General features: G+C 39.3%; 3 protein-coding genes across 6 annotated transcripts; 2 read left to right on the forward strand and 1 right to left on the reverse strand.

The window, feature by feature from the left end:
* Positions 1 to 156: 156 nt before the first annotated feature.
* Positions 157 to 3,982, reverse strand: zgc:110339 (uncharacterized protein LOC550490 homolog). The gene is made up of 6 exons (XM_012840072.3): positions 3,659 to 3,982; positions 3,438 to 3,489; positions 2,006 to 2,193; positions 1,687 to 1,842; positions 1,468 to 1,578; positions 157 to 1,353 (listed from the first exon to the last, which is right to left on the reverse strand). Exons 1-6 carry the CDS (start codon positions 3,842 to 3,844, stop codon positions 1,240 to 1,242), a joined length of 807 nt encoding a protein of 268 aa, XP_012695526.2. The 5' UTR covers positions 3,845 to 3,982; the 3' UTR covers positions 157 to 1,239.
* Positions 3,983 to 4,198: 216 nt separating this feature from the next.
* Positions 4,199 to 13,136, forward strand: tesmin (testis expressed metallothionein like protein). Of its 4 annotated transcripts, XR_006152336.1 has the most exons (14): positions 4,199 to 4,411; positions 5,062 to 5,461; positions 5,602 to 5,724; positions 6,189 to 6,272; positions 6,359 to 6,536; positions 6,978 to 7,177; positions 9,367 to 9,446; positions 9,553 to 9,627; positions 9,718 to 9,820; positions 9,979 to 10,116; positions 10,202 to 10,335; positions 10,915 to 12,385; positions 12,473 to 12,530; positions 13,114 to 13,136. XR_006152336.1 is itself a non-coding variant. In XM_031562752.2 (12 exons), exons 2-12 carry the CDS (start codon positions 5,081 to 5,083, stop codon positions 11,102 to 11,104), a joined length of 1,686 nt encoding a protein of 561 aa, XP_031418612.1. In that variant the 5' UTR covers positions 4,199 to 4,411; positions 5,062 to 5,080; the 3' UTR covers positions 11,105 to 12,674. The 4 variants fall into 4 exon arrangements, 3 of the variants coding, with proteins under 3 accessions (XP_031418612.1, XP_031418620.1, XP_012695511.2); XM_031562752.2 differs by lacking the exon at positions 13,114 to 13,136 and having other exon boundaries at positions 10,915 to 12,674; XM_012840057.3 differs by lacking the exons at positions 4,199 to 4,411; positions 13,114 to 13,136 and having other exon boundaries at positions 4,797 to 5,461; positions 10,915 to 12,674.
* A 4,083-nt stretch (positions 13,137 to 17,219) lies between these two features.
* LOC105911288 (cytochrome c oxidase subunit 8B, mitochondrial) lies at positions 17,220 to 18,517 on the forward strand. Its single transcript, XM_012840073.2, has 2 exons — positions 17,220 to 17,464; positions 18,337 to 18,517. The coding sequence occupies exons 1-2, from the start codon at positions 17,354 to 17,356 to the stop codon at positions 18,430 to 18,432; spliced, it is 207 nt and encodes a 68-aa protein (XP_012695527.1). The 5' UTR covers positions 17,220 to 17,353; the 3' UTR covers positions 18,433 to 18,517.
* Positions 18,518 to 20,372: the final 1,855 nt, after the last annotated feature.

The raw sequence follows: 20,372 nt of genomic DNA on the forward strand, positions 1-20,372 counted from the left end.
AGCTATTACATCAGGTGTTCCCTGAAAAATCTAAATAGCTTCTAGACCTTCAATAATGAAAGGTCTGAATAATAATAACTGACATGTGAAAAAAATGGATGCATTTTGGTGGCCCAAATGTAAAGAAATACATAAAATGGGATGAAACAGAGTGTATGAAGTGCACAGTGATACTGGGGAACACCGTTTATTGTGCCTTCAGAGTTCAATCATCAAAGTCAAGAAGTATACGTTTTTTCACCACAAAAACTACTTAGACTACAACACCTTAAATTATGTTTCATTAACTACTTAATTCTAATGCAAGCAGGACAATGACACATTTACAGATTGGTGATATAAAATCTGGGAGTGAAGGGGGCACTCTGACAGAACACATAATGCACACTTTCATTGTGTTGACTAGGCACAGAGCAGTTAGATACTTATATTTAGTAACTTATATTTAGTTGGAATGTGCCAGTATTGAGATCTCCATGCCACAGATGTCACACCTTTTATTATAGCTTATCAAATGTAATATGTATTACTTGGTGTGTCATCATATCTCACATTATTTAACAACTGGGACCCTGTTATTAATCACCTTCTTCATTAATAATCTTTCTGGTTCATTTCTTCTGCTTAAATGCCTGTGTACCTCAGAGTTAACCTCTTTTCTTAGTGAATGTAGATCCTTCCATCCTTTTGATTATGCATAAGGTTTTTGTTCTGTGGTCACATCCTGAGGGTCAGGTTTTATTATGTGAGTGTGATCATGTGTGGTGGTGAGGTAAAACCTTAACTGTTTGGCCGAAAGGGATTTGTACATGTTTTATTTACCATAATGCTTATTGTATACTGTATTGCCATTAACTCCAGAACATAGAGTAACTAACAATATTAGCAAAATACTTTGTATTTACAAAAAATACTGGTTAGGATCATAGGATTAGCTGAACATTCTTGCTATTGGTCCACCACTGATAAACACTCAAAATTCCCATCCCTAAGTAGAACCAAACAGATCCGGTTTCTTGTTTTAAAATAACCAATGAATGTTTTTAGTATCATTCACAGAATCCAAAGTCATCTTCACATAACCCTGAGATGGTTACGTTTGTCAGTCTCTATGTCTTCCATCAACTTGTATTTAGACTCATCATGACAAGCCAGCCATAACCAACCATCTAAAAACAGTTCACACAATGTGTGGGAAGCAAATGATTTTTGTTTACTTGTTTGATTCAAAGAGGACAATCACCATGGTAATTTGTTTCCTGAATAGTCCAGGTATCCCCCATGATCCTTCTCTGTCAATGAAGAAATCACTGATAGAAGTGAAGATATGCTCTCCTCTGGGCTGAGAGGTGCCTAAAGGAGTGAAGAGAGAGAAGTGCTCTTGTAATAAACACCATTATGTCACATCACTAAAATAAGTATAGGAGAACATGATGAGGATAATGTCTGCAAGTTTGAGGACATCACCTGTGGGCCCCCCATGTCAGTGCGCACCCATCCTGGGTGTAATGCCAGGCACAGAATACCTTCAGCTTCTAGATCTGTGGCCAGACATCTTGTGACCATGTTTAACGCCGACTGCAAAGGTTCACAAAACACATCACATCAACATAACTTGATGGTGGAAATGTGGTGAACAAACAACTCTGAAAACCTACTGCATTCAGGAGGCATCTAAATGGGTACCTTGGATGTCCTATAGGCATAGCTTTTAAATTGGGCTCCATCTCCCCAGTTCAGTTGAATAGATCCCAAGATGGAGGAAATGTTGATCACCGCAGCTCTATGCACACCCATTCCAGTGTTTTGTCCTGCAGCAGCTCGTAAATGTGGTAGAAAGGCCTGTCAGCAGACATTTGTACAAAAATGAATATTTACAAATACATGAGACAAATACTTCCATGAAAATCTCCAAGAGGTTTAGGATAAATTATTTGGAAAGTTAAACATTTATCCATTGCTGTAACCTACAGTACAAAAAGTAAACTGTCAGTTTTCTGATAACCTTGGTGACTGAGAGAGGGGCAACAGCATTGCTCTCAAAGGCTTTCATCATTGCTTCTGCAGTCACAGTTTGAAGGTCGGTGGAGACGTTGATGGCTGCATTGTTTATGAGACAGTTCAATCCTTCAGTTCCCACGATGGAAGCAACTTCTTCAGAGGCAGAGTGTATGCTTGGTTCACTGACAACATCTGAGAATGGTGAAAGAGCCATACTTTTGTTTAAAAAAAGACAAATTCATTTAAAGAAGAAACTAATGGTTTCCAGAATAATATGGGAAAACAGAGTAAGGCTTATCCCAAGGTCAACAAACTTGCACATAAACATACTGTGACACAAGCTGTCTGTTTGCCCTATATGCATGATCATTTAAAACTGAAATATACAAATTTAAAGGATAAAATTAAACTACAATTATTCTTAAAGAGAATAGAGAGATGTTACAGGAATAAACGACAGCTTGGTTCTACTTTTCTGATTTTTCAGCATTTGAGCCATATTCCCAGAGCGGGACAAATTCATTTAGCAAAGGGTGCCTGCCTGGAATAGTCCTCATCTCATAGGCGTTCATATTATCCAGAAGGCTATTGTAAAAATGTATAGGCTACCACCATGATGATTCATTCATGATAGGCTACTGATCCCAACTTGTCAAAACTGATGCGTGCTGCTCAACACAAACTTGTAGGCTACTCTCAACATAGGTCGTAACACTTGTTTATTACAGTAGCCTATATTAGATAGTCATCTTCAGTCAGTCTGTGCGCTATAGCCATCAACTAAACAACAGGTTACTTGAGCCTGATAGAAGGTAGCATCTTAGGCTGTAACATAGGCTACATTATACATAAAAGTTATTTGATCTTGCGAACTGTTATGTGAGCAATCAAACTGAAGCGTTTGTGATCGCAAAAGTGAAATAAATTCAAACTCGTGTCTCTTTCACATACATGAAATCCGCAATGTCAGATAAAAAAAAATGGATAACTAATTATCATTCTCACTTAGTTTTCAATAACTTTTTGGAGTTAATGTTGAGCCGTGTATCCCTCTGGACCTCAACAATTTTCATTAGGAATTTTTCGACAGGGTTATACAGGTGGGCATCGGAAGGGCCTGACGTACACTGCTCTGACTTCTAGCGTCGCTGCTGAGACCTAACTGCTGATATGGTTCATGCGCGCCATCTGCTGCTCCCTCTAAAAACTCAGTGCTACTAAAACATTTTCAAGTAAGTCATGTTCCACAAAGTACAATCTACCAACAAATGTGTTGGATGTTGTGGTAGATGGAGACTTGAGTTATCTCTACGGTCCTAACAGTCAGTTCGACAAGTCTCTATTCGTGGCACATGCTAAAGTTGCCTTTAGTTTACGTAACAAGATTCTAGAGCTAGGGAGCCATTTCATATGGCACATTCAGCAATTCGACTCACCCAGTGCGACTACATGAACTCCTGGGAATGATCTGGTGATTTCTTGTAGTTCCTGAAAAAAATGAACAATTGCTGGTGCTGAGCAACCAAGATCATGTAGACCGTTTAATTTTGTAGGCTACTGCACAGATTGAGACTATGTGGAAACACTCCACATAATTAATTTAAATAAAAAATTATTCCTAAACAATATTTCTCATTTGAGAGGTATAGTAACTTACCTCAGCAGTGGCTGGATTCCTGGCAGTTGCTATGATTCTCTTCGGCCTCTCTTTCCGTTTTACTAAGTCCTTCACCATTTGCAAACCTAGTCCCCGGCTGGCTCCTGTTATGAGGACGGAGCTGCACCTGCCTAGGTTTTCTGTCATTGTGCTAATATTCTCCATGTGAAGCCTACGCGGGATCATGAAATACAGTACCCTTTCAAAACAATCCAAGAGCTTTAGATTGCACAGAAAGTACTAGCTTTAAAGCGACGAGTGTGTGGAGGCGTGGCTTCTATTTCATAACGACTGCATTTTTTTCTCAGAGCATTTTGGCCTCAACCTTAGGTCCCTCTGCCTTCAGGTTTATGTTAAAGAAGGGGGACAACAGTCATGAGAGCTTTTGAACTCTTCCTCAGTACATCCCTGTGCCTTGTATGATGACAATGACAAAAGGGTAATACACATGTAAATACACGCATCAAATAAAAAAATGTGTCCAAAATATGTAGCGAAATAAAATATTATTTTCAGTTGGTAAAATAATCTTCTCTTAGGTAATACAACTGTGGCAACATAGCTACAAGCATTATAAAAATGGCTAGGTGATTTTTGGGAGAAGTCTTGTCAGAGGCTGGTTCAACTGAACACCCTCACACCCACTTTGTTGAAAAGCAGTTGTTTATATGCACGAGCAGGTAGGATGGTGGCTAACTAGCTTGATGGATAACGCGACCTGATCGAGACTTCATGTCCCCATCTTCCATAAAGGTTTGTGGTCATATACACTAATTTTACTGATAGTATAATCATAGCATGTTTATTTCAGCTGTCGGGGAAAATATAGGTAATGTTTATTGGGTGTCCATTGTTTCAGAAAATTAGTTCAACCAAAGAATACTTAATTGTTTTCAGTAATCAGATGTAATTAACAATTACCTCGCGTTAGATAAGTTAGCAATGTTGCTAACGTTCAATGAACTGTAAAATTACCAAGAAACTAACGTTGGTTAAAAATAAAAATAAAAACCTTGATAGCGTTATCTATAACTGCTAAGCTTAATACCATGGTTATGTCGTTTGCCTTTACTAAGTAACCTCACACTGGAGTTGTGGGTAAGTTAGGCAAGGCTTCCTTGCTAGCTAACGTTACTTAGCAAATGTTAAGAGACAGGCATATGTCAGGACTTATTTCGAACTTGAGCCCAATTAAACGTACCTAATCAAGATGTTAGTTAGTATCCGACGCTTGTACAGAGATATAGGGTACAGGCAGGATAGTAGCCTATAATCATACACACAAGAACATTTAGACTTTATTGGAAGTGACAATAAGGGAACGTTAGCAAGGTAAAATTGGGCTCTTGTAACGTTATTAAGTCCAAACGTTCAATGTCTAGACAAACGATTCTGTCTGATAGATCCACCTGCAGTTAAGTAATGGAGAAGAACAAGGATGAGGTTGACATTGTACAACAGGAGCTGCCTGAAGAGTGTTTGAACTACACCTGTTCCATAATGCCGCATGGTGTCCAAAGTGATGGAATCGCTTCCATTGAGGGCTGCCGTGAAGATAGAGAGCTGCTTTATCTGCCAAGAGAGGTTGCAGAGGACAAGTCAGACTCAAACAGTGGGTGTAGCAGCTTCAGATTTTGCTGCCCAGTTCCGTGTGATCAAAATCCCCCAATGTCCCACTGTCCACCTGCTACTTATCAAGATATCCTGCCCACTCCATATCATTACATGACTCCCACTTCAGGGCTCAATTCTGGAAATTGCTCATGGACATCTGAAGGGGCATTGCATTATGGAATGCTGTCAGTAAGTGCAAATGTTACATCACATACTTGAGCCCACTTAACCGTTTGTCTTTTTACTTTTGTACGCTTAACCATAAATTAGTTAATAGGCTTACCATTTCTCAAATAGAGAATAAGAAACCTTCTGTCATTCCATCCCAGAGAGAAATCTGTGATGCTGTGGCCAGCATTAGCTCAGATGCCACAGAGGAGCAGTCAAAAGAAGCTTTCATTAAACAAGAGGCGACTTTAGAATTGAGAGACAAGCCGGACATCTATCAGCATGTAAGATGATTTTACTGTGTAAAGTATATCAGCTTTGTATGACAACACTGTCAGTTTGAAAACTTTTGTATGCTGTCCTTTGGGCAAAAGAGCTGATATGATGCTGTAACTTGCAACTATCGGTAGGCTACACAGGGGTTGTACATGTGATCTGAGCAACTTCGAATTCTAGGACGCCATTTATATAAGGTATAGGTTGAACCATCTGTTAAGTTGGATTGTTATGCAGTGCATTATTATTCCACCATTACTTAAGTAGGTCTCAGGTTTAAGGTTACACAAAATATTTGTTGTGGTAAGAAAGAACAATGATAACAACAATCCATTTAAGGTTGGTTGATAATCCTGACTTTGGCATGTGCTTGCACCCACAGTCACCCTCACCTTCAACAGACTGTTGTCTATTGTGTTAAGGAGAAAATATTATTTTGTCTGTTATAAAATGTATATGTTCTCTGCTTTAGGGCAACCATCCAATTGTTTTTCTCTCACCTCATGACCCGCCAGTGGAGAACAGTCTTGCTGTTCAGACACCCAACGTCTGTCAGGTCAGACCCTATGGGAGTTGTGAGACTATTTTTCTTGTTTTTTTTTTGTAAAGTATTCAGGGTTTTGACAGCTATCTCCACTGCAGGTTCTGCGTGATGCAAATGGCAGGCCGCAGGTGGTGGTTATGAATCACTGCAATCCACTACAAATGATTCACTCGATGCCCTCAGGGGGTCATAGTTCCACCAGCCCAGAGCCACAGTTTTACAACGCACCACGAGGCAACACCCCTGAATTATGCCCCCCATGTGGAAATGTTGAGGGTACGTATTAGGGCAAAATAGCTGTTTGCAGATATGTTTAAATTATTGACATGATGAATTTGTTTGTAGTTATTACTAGCATTACAGGTGCCTTTACGCCAAACTACTACAGGCTTTTTTGCACAGAAAAATAGGCTTTTCTTTTTTCATGATATCAGAACTCTGCAATTACCATAAATTAACGTACTTATTATCCGAGTCCGCCGACTTTGGCCAGTCGGAGTTGACAGGCTTTACAGATTTGGGTAGTCTACGATGGGCAAAGATTCCCTGTCACTGAAGTTTGTCCTTGACTTTGTCCTTGAGAGCATTTTTTTCCAAGACTAAATGTCAAATTTAATCTTTGGAAAAAAAACAAGAATGTGCACCAGTTTGTAAAACATGTATTCATTCTTCTGGTCAGCGTAATTCATTTCCATTATGTTTCTCCTGTATAAACAGACATTGGTCATTTTGATTACATCAGTTCATATCCAGGGGACCAGAGGATTCCTTCCTCCTTACCAGGGCCGTGCACTGTACCCTCTCAACAGTATATGCCCTCCGGCCACCAGGTCCTACCCTCCAGTCCATACGGTCCCGCTGTTCCTGTAGGCCCTGGTTTCAGCTACAACATCATGCCTGGGCCCTACATTTCACAGGTTAGGGGACGATGAACTGCTGATAGTGTCATGTCATGTCAATGGCATAGTGTCATGTCATGTCAATGGGTTAAACAAGTCAGTCATTTTGCGTTTACAACACTTTCGTTCTCATTCTTCAATTAGGAGGGAGACAGTCCATGAATGTAAACCACAATGCAAGTACTAGCTTGAATTTTACCGCAAGTGCCAGACTGAATTTATTTTGGTTTTAGGGGCATCGCTAATAAACAATACAAATTATTTTGGAAATGCTTGAAGCACCTCATAGGTCTTGGAGGAAAAACTAAGCTAGGATGATATAGGCTGGCCGCACAGCTGAAGGCAGCAGTCTAAGCAGCTGATAATCAAACTTCCCAAACATAGAAAGAAGAGCCATAACATCTTTTTGTTTGAGAAAAGCCAGTTTGACTGCAGCCATTTTTACAGCTGGAACAGCTACAACTTCCTCTTTGTCTTCATCTGAATTACTCTCCATAGCTTCTCAGTTTCCACGCTAAAATCCTAAAATACAGTTGACCTGCCAACATATAGTTTGTCAACTCCTGGCTAGAAATATTCAGTGTGTTCAACAATCTTGAAAAAGACATAGACTAGAAGTAGTTCACAATGAATGGTTATGGATGCATTTGATCATTCAAAGTCTGTTTTAACTTGGGCTAAGTACAGCAAATGTGTGTCATTCTTTCAGCTGTTTATGCGGGCCTTCCCACTGCCTGAAGTTAGAGAACCATATATTTATACCCTAGATTTATGAAGCCCACAGAGAACAAATAAAATATGTTTTCTACCGCTTCCACCATTTCTCAGTCAGTAAGAAATGGTTTAGCTGTCTACAGTCATGGCATATAAAAACATTGTGTGTACTTACGGTATACAACAGAAGTGAGTACACCCCATTGCAATGTCACTTAAATGTCAAAAGATTCAAAATTGTATCACCTCTTAATAATCTCATTATTTCCTGTTATGAATAATCAAAAATAAATAAATAGAAAAACTATGTTGTAAAATGCAGGCCTCAAAGTAGAAACTCAATGCAACAAAAGGGAATACACATATTAGAAAACTTGTGGGAGTACACCTGGGATTTCCTATTAGTCTAATTGCATGAACATGGTTATAAAAATCGTAAATCGGTGCAAAGAACATTGCATTATGTCAGCCTCTATGGACGGAGCCCCCAAAAAAACCTTGCTTGCTCTTCGGCACAAAACTGCAAGATTAGATTAAACTCGCAGAACAAGAGAGCACATTCTTTGGTCAGATGAGACCAAGATAAATGTGTTCGGCTCAGATGGGGTGAAGCATGTTTGGCGTGAATCTGGCCAGGACTTCCAAAGTGAGTGCATACCCTTGTGACAGTGAAGCATGGAGGTGGGGCTGCATGAGAGCAAAAGGTTTTGGAGTGATGACATCAGAAATGCCTGTGGATTTACCCAAATACTGGCTGACAAGATGACTCCCAAGCTTCTGGAGATTGGAAGGAGGAATATTCCAGCATGAAAACGATCAAGAGCACACTGCCAAAATCATGCAAGAATTTCTAAAGAAGAAGAAAAATCAAAACTATGACCTGGCCACGTACGTCGCCTGAAATGAATCATATCGAACACTTTTGGGGTATTTTAAAGAGAAAGGTAAAGCATCTCAACCCCTCAAGCAAAGAGCAGCTGAAAACAATGTCTCTGAAGAATGGCAGAACATCTCTCAGACATGCCGAGAAAGAGTCTGTCATCAAAAACAAAGGTGGACATACGAAGCATTGCAAAAACAAAATATTTTAAACTCAGTAATGAAAGGTCTACTGACATTTGTGGCATTGAGTTCCTACTGTGGGGCCTGCATTTGTAATGTAGTAAATCTAAACTATTAGTTTGTAATTTAACATAAGAGCAAATACCCCACTGTCCAACTTAGAAGTAATGTAATTACTGTAAGGTGTTACAATTTTGAATCATTTGACATTGAAGGGATATTACACAGAGGTGTACTGACTTCTGACTCTAAGATGTGTAGTTTAGAGGGGTGGGATTGAAGCTTGCACAGACATGCATAATATTATGCTGGTTGTCCATGCATTTTGCATTTTGTTAGGTTTGTGTCAACTGCTTGATATGTCAGGTTTGTGCAACCAGGTTAGATCACTTAGTGTACTGGTATCATGACTACATTTTGATTCCCTCTAGTTCCATCAGAGCCCATACCCTTTGTACCCGGACACGCTAGGATTATATGCTGAAAGCCAGCCAAAGATGATCCAAAGACAGTATGAGCATACACCATCAGTCATTTAACAGATGTTAATTGTTTTTTTCCTATGTGTTTTTCCTATGTGATTGAACTGCATATTTAGTTTATCACTCTTCCAACAGGTTGAGTGGAGCACACTGGGAATCCAAATCCCAGAGGAAGCCTTGCAACTGCACAAAGTCTCAGTGTCTTAAGCTGTACGTTATCTCCTCTATGTTTTCGTATTGACATTGAAATTAGAAAAGAGTTTCTGTCATTTTGGTCTTATGATGTGAATCTCCTTAAAGATATTGTGACTGCTTTGCAAATGGAGAGGTTTGCAACAACTGCAACTGCATCAACTGTTGTAACAACAGTGAACATGAGATCGAAAGATACAAAGCCATCAAGGTAAGTCCGATTCAACCATTTAGCAATAGTTGGATTTGGGTAATGTGATTTAATACTGAGTTGAGATTGATGGAACTTAAGATCAAAGTCCAGTCCATGGGTTTATTACTGTTCTCAACACAATACTAATCTGAACATTTGTTTCCCACTTCCCTAAGATTTGTCTTGAGAGAAACCCAGAGGCCTTTCGTCCAAAAATCGGCAATCGTAAACTTGGAGACCCGAAAGGACGTCATAATAAGGGCTGCAACTGCAAACGCTCAGGTTGTCTGAAGAACTATTGTGAATGTTATGAGGTCAGGAGAAGTGACATCTTAATCTTCGCATTTTACACTTTTAACGAGCCATTGATGTTCCTGATGTCCATATTTTGATTTTCAGGCCAAAATCATGTGTTCCTCCACTTGCAAGTGTATTGGCTGTAGAAACTATGAGGAAAGCCCAAAGAGAAAGTCAATGGGCTGGGCAAGTCCCTGTATGAGCTCGTTTGAGGAGGGCATGGATCAAAAGACTAGGTAATGAGGCACTGTGCTCTATTCTTGATTAAGCTGATTCAGAATGATACATGTTTCTCAAAATGTGTTTTCTAATGTCAACTGAAAATAACAAACCTTGAGAATGTTGTCTAACTAGTGCCAGAACAAGTCTAAGAATATAATGAATCCATGAAAGTCACAGTGGATAGTCACAAAGAGCCCACTGTTACACCTCATCACTGGTCACAGTGATTCAGCTTTTTTCCTTGGCATGATGTTTTCACTCCCTATGTGATCATCTGCTCTAAGGTCAAATGCCCTTTTCAACTTCAAACTAAATTGAATGTGTGTTAAACCGTATTAGCAGTAGATGCGTCTTGGTGAGTGGAAGTTTCAAAGGGTCTGTTTCTTATGAAGCTGGTTTTATATGCATGTGGTTACACCTATTGCATGTTTTGAAGTGGGTCACTGTGCTTGTATTCATATGGTCATGCAACTGCTGCTCGTGCTGATAACAACCCCCCACCCTGTTTAAAGTCTTTCATTCTTTAATTCTTTAGCCTCCTGACAGGTTGAAGACTTATTTATCTCTGTCACCATGGATCTGTGTGTTGATAGGTGTCCACTAGCGTGCATCACGCTTGACGTGGTAGAAGCCACATGCGGCTGTCTCCTGGCTCAGGCTGAAGAGGCCGAGAAGGAAGGGTGCACTTTGTCTCAAGCTGAGCAAATGATTCTTGAGGAGTTTGGTCAGTGTCTGACGCAAATCGTACAGTCGATATTCAAAAGCAGCGGCCTGCCTGTGTAGTCTCCGGAGAGTAGAGGCGAGAGACCTCTTCCACGGCTCAGGACATGAGGGAGTCATGTGTGTTGGTCATGCACTTGTCTATTTCTGTTTTCATGTTGTTTTGCTTTGAATGCATGTATGAATCAGACAGTTTGAAATGGTGTTCTCAACTGCACATGGCTCACAATGCGTACTTTAATTTATTGTATACATTTATTTATTTATTTATTTATTGTATACGGTTCCCTACTTATAAGTCATAAGTTGTCAACATTGAGTACCAAAGTGAGCTGTGTCCTTTTAAGGTACTTCATTTTTGTCTAAAACAATGTATGTAAAAAGGGAAATGAATAATAATTTAAAATCACTATAGTCTACTTTGTTGAAAGATCAGCATTTATATTTCTCTATGTTAAACAATGATTCAAATTGTTGATAAATGTTCAAAATAAATTGTGTTGAAGATTTATTTGAGTATATAAGGGCCTCAAAAAATGTACCCAAGACAATGTCCTAAGTAAAAAAGTAAAAAGACATGCATCTGTCAGTTCTCAGCTCCCACAACACTTTCTTGAATGACAACAGGAACGCAGTTTTCCAGTTTCCAATTTACTGATGCTCTGATTTAAATTTGACTGGAATCACAAGGTTTAGTTTTCTTAGACATGTATGCACAGACTTTAGACTATGCCAAAACAATGTAGTGCATCATATCTCATGATAAGTCATGCAGTCATTTAATGATTCAGTATTCATGCAGTGAAGTGTAATCTGACACAGTCAATGTACAGTGTCCGCTCACTCTTGTGTTTACCATAACATGTCAGTATCCTTGTTCATTTATCATGGTTTGACATTCTGTATCCCTTGTGTTTTTCCCCCTATCTCTGCATTTAAGAAACAGAGTCAACATAAAGCAATTGATTTTCATTTAAGGCAGGTGTGTTGTTGACGTCAGCGTTTGGTCAAGCTAATATAATCTGGTCTAACCGTGATAGGAGGCAGCACTAGTAAGAGAGGTCTCTCACAGGGGGTTGTATTGAACCTGAGGTCCTGTTGCTATTCATGGCAATATAAATGGGGCCTGGAACATTGCTGCAATCAGATGGTATCGCAAACACGAGGGCTTCCTATTCTTTTGGACATGGTAAGTGCTAAATAAGCTTGCTACAGATTTGCAATTGCAGGTGCATAATGTGTTAGAGAATTAACGAGTAACTTTGTTTACAGGGACAGAGAACAAGTGTGTGGATATATTTATTTGTATTTGTTTTGATCATGGAGTCTCACTGCTCTGAAAGGGTATGTAAGGATATTAATCTTTCTCAACATGTTTATGTCATCACTATGCAGAACCTTTTTCATACGAAATTGTTACATATCTTACAGCAAACTATACGTTCAAATAACTGGGGACCACAGTCAATGATGTACCTCAAAGGAAAATGTGAGTATTTCTTTCAGCATTCATGCATCAGTACAATGCCATGCCACCACAATTGAGGTGGTTTTAGTAAGGCAAAATGTCATCAATCAATATCAACAAACATGAGATGGATTAAATGACAGAAAATGTAATATTCTATTGGACATATCAAGGAGGCTTCGATCATATTTCTCATATTGTATCCATGAAAATACTAAATGTTTCTGGCATCTCTATTGATAAACACTGTGGTTCCATCTATATACTTTGCTACAACAAGATGTGATTAGATGAAATAATAGGCTAGATATTATACCTATAAATACTGAAATTTCTGTCTCAGAACATGAATTGATGGGGGGTGAACAATGGGGTGTGAAAATACTGGTATACATTGACATTTGCACCACCTCAAATGGAGGAGCTGATTTTGCTGCTCAGAAGCTCTCGAAGCAGGTTGCATATAATTGCAATAGCATACAATAATTGCCTAGACATTAGCGTTGGTTGTTCCTAGACAGTCAAAAGAGACATAGAGCAGAGCTATTGTAATGTATTTTCCATGTGAGTGTATTTCAAAAGAACTCTGCTCATGTTTTTGCAGATGGCAGAAGACATGAACCTCACATTCTTGATAATGTTTATGAATCAGAGATGAGCAACCTGCTCACTGTCATGAAAGGTAGGTTGTGGATTGTCAGATTGTTCAATTCCTTTTGCTCCAGACATCTTTACCTCTGTTGTTATGTAATCGTGTGGTTTACCCTAAATGGAGTACTGCACAAACAGATTTAGTGTTACCGACACAGAAGGCTAGAACGGTGGGTTTTGTCAATTTGAGACCTTAGGAAAAATGATAGTGATCTCAAACAACAGAATTAATTTAAATTCTGCCCCTCCCTTCAAGATATACTGGTTTGTTATGGTTTTTGGTCCCATGGAAGGTCATGTGGTAATCAAGTCAAAGCGTTCTATTCAGACTACATATTTAAAACTGATCTGTACTCTAATGTTTTGCCCAAGGATTTCAAAAATTGAGGTCAGTGGATTCCAGAAACCGCAAGAGGATGTTCACGTCTGAGAATCTTATGCTTCGTTATGTGGATTAGAGGTGGAGTGTGTATGGAGTGCTTTATTTCATGTGATTCAGGCAATGTTTGTTTTAATGTCAAGTCTTAATGTCAACTGTGGTATTTAATAAAAACAAAGTTTGGAGAAAAATATGTGTTCAAATTAGGGCTGTCAATAGATTAAAAAAAATGAACTAATTAATCTCACATTTTGAAATTCATTAATCTAGATTAATCGCGATTAAAAGTTTTTTTTTTTTTTTACTTCCAATGAAAAATATCTCAATTTCCATACATTGTCAATCAAATGAGCTGTGACACCCAGGTAATTGTCATTGCTGACTGATGTCCAGTGGTCACCAGTAAGGGTGACGGTGGCAGCTTGCTCGAGGAGCTGAATTTTTCGTGCTCTCTCGCCGTCATAAAAGGAATGTATGCGAGATATCAATGGTGCCCCTCGACGGTAAATCGTAAGAGTTGTCTCCTGAAGCAATTCGAATCACCTGAGTCAGCCCAACGTCCTTAACTATGTTGATGGTCCGACAGTCACCGGCAACCCAAACTGCTAAAGCGTTGGTAACCTTTTCACGGACTGGTCTAGTTATTTTACCAGAGAAGTCGTAGAGTGTGGGTTGGCGACCATCTAACCTGGGACTGCTTTCTGTCGGGTGCTTTGCATTAAGGTGATAACTTAAAGACGAGCTGCTTCTGTGATTGCTAAATTGAAAAACTTTAGTTTTGTCGATTGTTCCGTAATTTTGCCTATTAAACAGAAACTTTCCGCCCAACAATCCCTCAGCTCTCTCCATCTTCAACTACCGCAGTGGTTCTCAAACTTTCCAAATAAAGGCATTAAAAATGTAAAAATTACATTTTTTTTTTTTTTTTTTAAGTTGCGTTAATTGCGTTAAAATATTTTATCGCGTTAATCGCGGTCGCATTAATCGCATAGATTAACGCGTTAACGCTGACAGCCCTAGTTCAAATACCATTACTGTTTAAAAGCCTTAACGTAAATGTCTATCAAATAAATAAATAAAAAAAACCACACAGCTGATACAGCACTGCACTCATAGTGGCCAGGGGTTATTTTTAAGGTTCTCAGATGTTATAGCCTGAAATGACTTCAGCATACATCCTCAGGCTAAATTGAAACGGGTAAGATTTAAGATGCCAAACTTTCAAAGCAAGATATTTGATCTTAAGTAACAAATGTTTCAGATGTATCCAGCATTTCATCATTGTGTAGTCTTTGACTTTGTTATTGACTATAGACTACTTTTCTGAAAAGAAGCCATGAGCTTGTCCTCATCACTTGCCTATATCCACAAAAGAGTACCACTTGATAGTACTTACAATAAACTCATTAATACTGCAAACCAGCAGTAACATAAACAACCTACACACATTTGTCTATGCAAAGAATGTTTCTATATTCAAGCTATTTTTCCCTACTATATCCTAGTGGAAGAAGAACAGGGAGGTTGAGGACATTTCGTTGTGAAGTGCCAGGAAAGGTTGAGACTTAGTGAAACTCATGTTGATGAATGACTGTCTAAGACCTTGCACCATCTCCCTGTGCCTTCATCTTGCCAATACAGTTTTGTAAACCACAGCAATGAAACGTTCCACAGACACAGTGGTCTGAATGGAATGTGTACATGTGTGTCTTACTTTGCTGGTGCAGCAATAAAGGTAGGAGGCCGGAGATTTGATTACTGTATAATGTAAAAACATAATCATCACTAACGCATGTAGCCATCACATATGTAGCCATCACGCATGTAGCCTCTCAATAAATATGCTGTTGAATGAAGATCAGAAGCTGTAATTCAGCAGTTTTGAATCACGCCATGGTTATTAATAACTTTATCATAGTTTCTGTTGACGCCAACATGAGGAATCATCGGAGCGAACCTTTAACTCACCTTGACTAACAGAACTGGAAGAAAACAAAGACTAAGCATCTGAAGCGGTGGAGATTCAGTTGCAGTTGTTAACTGAAAATGCTCTTGAGTCTCCAGCTCTATCCATTAGTCTTGCACTTCTCACATCTGACATCTCACAAATCTGACAGAAAGCATACAGATTTTGCTAGTAGCAAAGCGTCCACCCAAAACAAGGCCATGCTAAACCATCAACAATCGTTATCTTACACTCATCCTACCCTTCTTAGTTGGCCTCAAAACGGCCTCAAGAAACTAACAGACCTTGGGAAGTTTGTGAGAATACAGCAGTCATTTAAGATTAGGCAGGATCAAATCATCATAAATTCTTCAAAACGGATTGTGTTCTGTCATTAAAACAGTATTCGGCCCTTGCAATCAGATTACATATCTTACTATAGACTTAACATGAAAATAGAAATAGGGCTCATAGAGGTAAAGCTATTAATGCAGTGTGTCTAAAGTAATTTGCAATGAATTTCACAATGGCTAAATTAGAATTTCATAGAGGGATCAAGAATTATTTGAGTGACTTTGAGCATGACAGGGAGCAGAGGATTGTGCCAGGTCTGGTGCATGGTGCGGATGTAAGATTCCATATCTCTTACATTTTGCTGATGGCACAGACAGGCTGATTCACAAAACTATCCAATACCACTTGATGAGATAGTGTTGCTTCACATGAAGTTGACACTGTGAATGTCACTCCTTATTGAGGAGGTTATACAGAAATAAACAGTATGGACAGTATGGAGTATACACTTTAGGCACTCTACACTAAAAGCATGAAGCACCTGTAACCACTGAGGGTTGCTGAGAGTAACCCCTTGGGCTACCACAGTGATACCACCAAGACACTGAATGTCTGGTTAGTGGATCAGTTGGACAATATTCAATTCTAACTTTTAATTCCCTATAGCAGTGGAATGGTTGAAATGGAGTCTCTCTAGATAGTTTGGACAAGAAGCCAATGTTTTAATAGGAGGATATGGTACAAATGGCATCACAACACAATACATTTAAATATATATGACTGTGTCTCAGTCTGCTGCAATTGATAAAAAAATCGGCAAGCTGTGGTTAAGTTTTCTAAGGGAAATGAGAAAGGACACTGGCTGTAGCTTGTCTCCCACACTCTGAAACGTTTCTGCACTGCAGAGGGGTCACATGAGGTGCTGTCTTCTAACTCAACTACCGTAAATTGATTCGATTTCATTATAAGTCATACCAGCGGTTGATGAGTTTAGAATAAATAGGCTACCTGCTCCGGGTGAACTGGATCATCTTGGTAAAGTTGAGGTGTGATTTTACACTTAATAGTAAACCTTCGATACCAAAAGGCTGTTTAACAATTCGTTGTCTCCATGTGCAGATATATTCTTCCGCACTAGGCTACTGTGCCACGTCACCAACTTTGTTCCTTTTACGCTACTATGCAGAAGAAACAAGCACTATGTGTGTTCATGTGTACGTGCATCGACATGGGCTATTCCCAGTGCAGGGCTTGCTTTATAAATGCATACCGACGCTTGGCGGCATGGTAAACTAAGTAGGGAGCAAAGGTGAAATGAGGACACGACCAAACTGAAACAGCTTCTCCAGTGATCTAATGTGGCTGGCCAATTAAATATTAGCAGTCCAATATGGACGTATCTGATTGGTAAACGCACACACACTTTTTCTACTTTGACCTCACAGCTTTTGGCAGGTGAACAAAATTTCAACCGCTTATCCTGAAGGACGTGGGCGACTTGGAGTTCTTCGCTGCGAGGCTACGTTCTTACTCTTTGGAAATTCTGAAAAAGAGAGGCTACAAACGTCCACAAAAATGTCGGGACTGAATCGCTCTTTTACCTTGCTTAGAAGTGCAATAAGACCACAGATTATTCCAAAAGCCAACATATCTGCCAAGCCAGCAAAACATGTCCTGGGTGTTGGCGTAAGTATCCTCTGCCACTGTTGCGCACTTACCACCCGCAGGAGACATCCTGCGTTTGCGCTTTTTTAACATTCACCTATTGTATGGATTGATATGGAATTTAAAATCGAATTGTAATGTGTAGTCTAGACAGGTAATTAAACTGTGACTTGTTTAATACGTTTACACCCTTAATCCTATTATTTAGCCTACTTCACGTAGCCTATCCTACCGTTGTTAATGGCGCAGCAACCTCCAGCATAGACTACAACTGCTAAATAATCTCAATAATAGTCTATATTCATGTATTTCCTGATTAATCGATCTTAGGGTATTCTTCTTCTCTGACCAAAATAATTAAGAGTAGGCTAATTTGGTAGGGAAAACACTGCAGATGAAACCTGCAGTGGGGAATGTCCTTCACATAGACTTGACTACTTGGTCACACATTGCCAGGAACAGAATGCTTCCTTGAAAGTGAATTTGTTTGCGCTATTGGAAAGGTAAAAGTGAAAATGCAGTGCGTGAGGTGTGCTGTTTTTCTTGTGCTATTAACCTGCGCTGTGTAGACTACAGTCGTCTGTAATCGGCTCAATGAGAACAGCCCTGTTGTGTACGAGCAGTAAGCTTTGGAATTGTATTAATTTAAGCAAATGTATGCTAGTGCTTAGAAACGAAACTGCTAACGCCCAGAATAAAAAAAACTGAGCATAATTAGAAAGTTAAGCACACTTAATGTTGCGTTAAATTTAATGTACTTAGTTGTTTGCACTTTTAGCGCCATTGTTCATTTAAATACTTGTAGTCGAGTACGTGCGATTTCATGCCAACACATTCACCTGTGCTTGGAAAGGTCACATCAATGTTCTTTTTTTTATTTGTCTTTGACACAGGAGCAAGCCTTTGTGTTGGCCACCATGTTCGTCACTATACTGGGACCTTCTGGATGGATCCTGGCCAATTTGGAGAACTACAAAAAACATGACTGACATGAACAACTGTGATCCGCGATCTGTCCATTCCTTCCAGATGAACCATCCAGTGTGCTTCTCTTAATAAATTCTTGTACCTACACATTTGCTCTCAACCTATTATTTAAACTTAATAAGCATACTGACCTGCCCGAACAAAGTTAGGACATGGTCTCCAATTAAATATAGGATCAACTTTTAGGGCTTTTGAGTTTTCCCAAGACGGGCTGTTCCATGCACTCATTTCACAATACAAATTAATTACAAATTTTACCAAAAAGTATCCTGAAGACTTCTTGAAATGGGCTATGGTGTTCAGCACAGGCAATAAGAAAGGCTGTCTTCTCCACCAAATTAGTTTTGTCAAAGGCCTTGGATATTTAAAGTTAAGGAGATGCTTATTGCAAAATCAATGTTTATATCCAAAGCACCCATGCCCTTTAGTTTGCAAAAACATAACGGAAATAAAATTGATGTCATACTTTAACATTCTGATCTTTGGGTCAACACCAGTTACATATTCACTGCCTGATATCTGATTCAAACATGAATATACCCATCATGTGCCATTTCTGATGCTTTAACACTGACCTCTATTGTATTTGGACCATGTAAGAAAAATAGAAATGGGTAATTTACCATACATTACCAACACACATTTTTACTCACAGGCAGTGGCGGCTCCTGAAAAAATTCTCAGGGGGGGCAATTTTTTTTATAATGATTAAGGCGACCCATTCAGTAAGTACATTAAGTTAGCTGATTAACTCATACAGCAATACCTTTTTGTCCACTATTGGCAGCACACAACAGTAATATGTCCCCTCTTGCTACATAGCTAGAGTAGCAAGTTACAGGTGGAAAGCTATAGAAGAAAGTTGCATCCAGGAGCCTTCATAAGCAAACATGATGTGGCTCCACATTAAATTATCCCACTTTTTCATTATCCACGTGTCTCAAATGTTGTATGATGTAACATAGCTTAACAGGACACATGATATGTCCAGTAACATCATAAAGAAGGGGTAACATAAGTCAAAAACAACAATATTTATTGACTGATCTTGAAAGTATTGGCTTACAAAAGCAAAATAAGTCATCACATAAAAAATTATTCAGTGTTAGTGCAAGAAGCGAACTGTGAAACACACTGTAAAACCTATGAAAAGTGACAGTGGTATATGAAATACAGACGCATTAGCCACGCGATTTTCTTTCGTTCCAATTCTTGGATGTAGGATTTCCCTCCCTTTGTAGAAACCTGTTGAATGGATACATTTGGTCTAGGAAGTCCTAATTGTTTTGTTGTCAATTTATCTTCATTAGTACGCCGACTAAAAAGGAGTTTCTGTCAAAGAGCGAATCGAGTTATTGCACTGGACAGGGAAGCCATCTTGACAGAATATGCCTCCGTCGAAGCTGTATGACGTTCGTATAGGCTTTTACGTCCACTACTTATGACAAGCCCAGGAGGGGCGAGCCCTCCCGGAAGCCATAGAGAATGCATTGAGAGCTCTGTTTTGTGAAAAAAAATGGATTTAACATGAGAGTCAATGGGAGAGGTCTGGGGCGATTTTCATTTCGCCCCAGAAGGGGTGGGGCCATTTGAAGCACGACTTTAGGCTGACTGAACGACTGTTACCTGATTCGACAATGACATACAGAGACAGATCAGACGGTCTAGTGGTAGAATCCGACAGAAAAAAAAATATTACATTTAAATTTACGTGTCATTTACGCGACTTACAAGGATATTGCGTTTATACATAAGGAGTTTTTTTTCTTTTCCCCTAGGCAGTGCGTCGCCCCAATCGCCCTTATGGACGAGCCGCCCCTGCTCACAGGCATAAACTGCATGACAGATGTGCTGCATGCTGTTGTGTGGATAACAAGCTTATCCAATCTCCGTGAAAAAGAGTTGGTCATGAAGGCATCTTGCTTCTGATTGCTATTTCGAA

Source organism: Clupea harengus, chromosome 3 (genome assembly GCF_900700415.2).
Source record: "Clupea harengus chromosome 3, Ch_v2.0.2, whole genome shotgun sequence".
NCBI lineage: Eukaryota > Metazoa > Chordata > Actinopteri > Clupeiformes > Clupeidae > Clupea > Clupea harengus.

Excerpts from the sequence above, each read along its gene's own strand:
- LOC105911288 (XM_012840073.2), top strand. The coding sequence starts at position 17,354 with ATGTCGGGACTGAATCGCTCTTTTACCTTGCTTAGAAGTGCAATAAGA. Across the intron at positions 17,465-18,336 it reads AACATGTCCTGGGTGTTGGC|GAGCAAGCCTTTGTGTTGGC; the intron begins GTAAGTATCCTC and ends TCTTTGACACAG.
- tesmin (XM_031562752.2), top strand. The coding sequence starts at position 5,081 with ATGGAGAAGAACAAGGATGAGGTTGACATTGTACAACAGGAGCTGCCT. Across the intron at positions 10,117-10,201 it reads ACTATTGTGAATGTTATGAG|GCCAAAATCATGTGTTCCTC; the intron begins GTCAGGAGAAGT and ends TTTGATTTTCAG. Across the intron at positions 10,336-10,914 it reads GGCATGGATCAAAAGACTAG|GTGTCCACTAGCGTGCATCA; the intron begins GTAATGAGGCAC and ends GTGTGTTGATAG.
- zgc:110339 (XM_012840072.3), bottom strand. The coding sequence starts at position 3,844 with ATGATCCCGCGTAGGCTTCACATGGAGAATATTAGCACAATGACAGAA. Across the intron at positions 2,194-3,437 it reads AGTTCATGTAGTCGCACTGG|ATGTTGTCAGTGAACCAAGC; the intron begins GTGAGTCGAATT and ends CACCATTCTCAG. Across the intron at positions 1,354-1,467 it reads CTGACATGGGGGGCCCACAG|GCACCTCTCAGCCCAGAGGA; the intron begins GTGATGTCCTCA and ends TCACTCCTTTAG.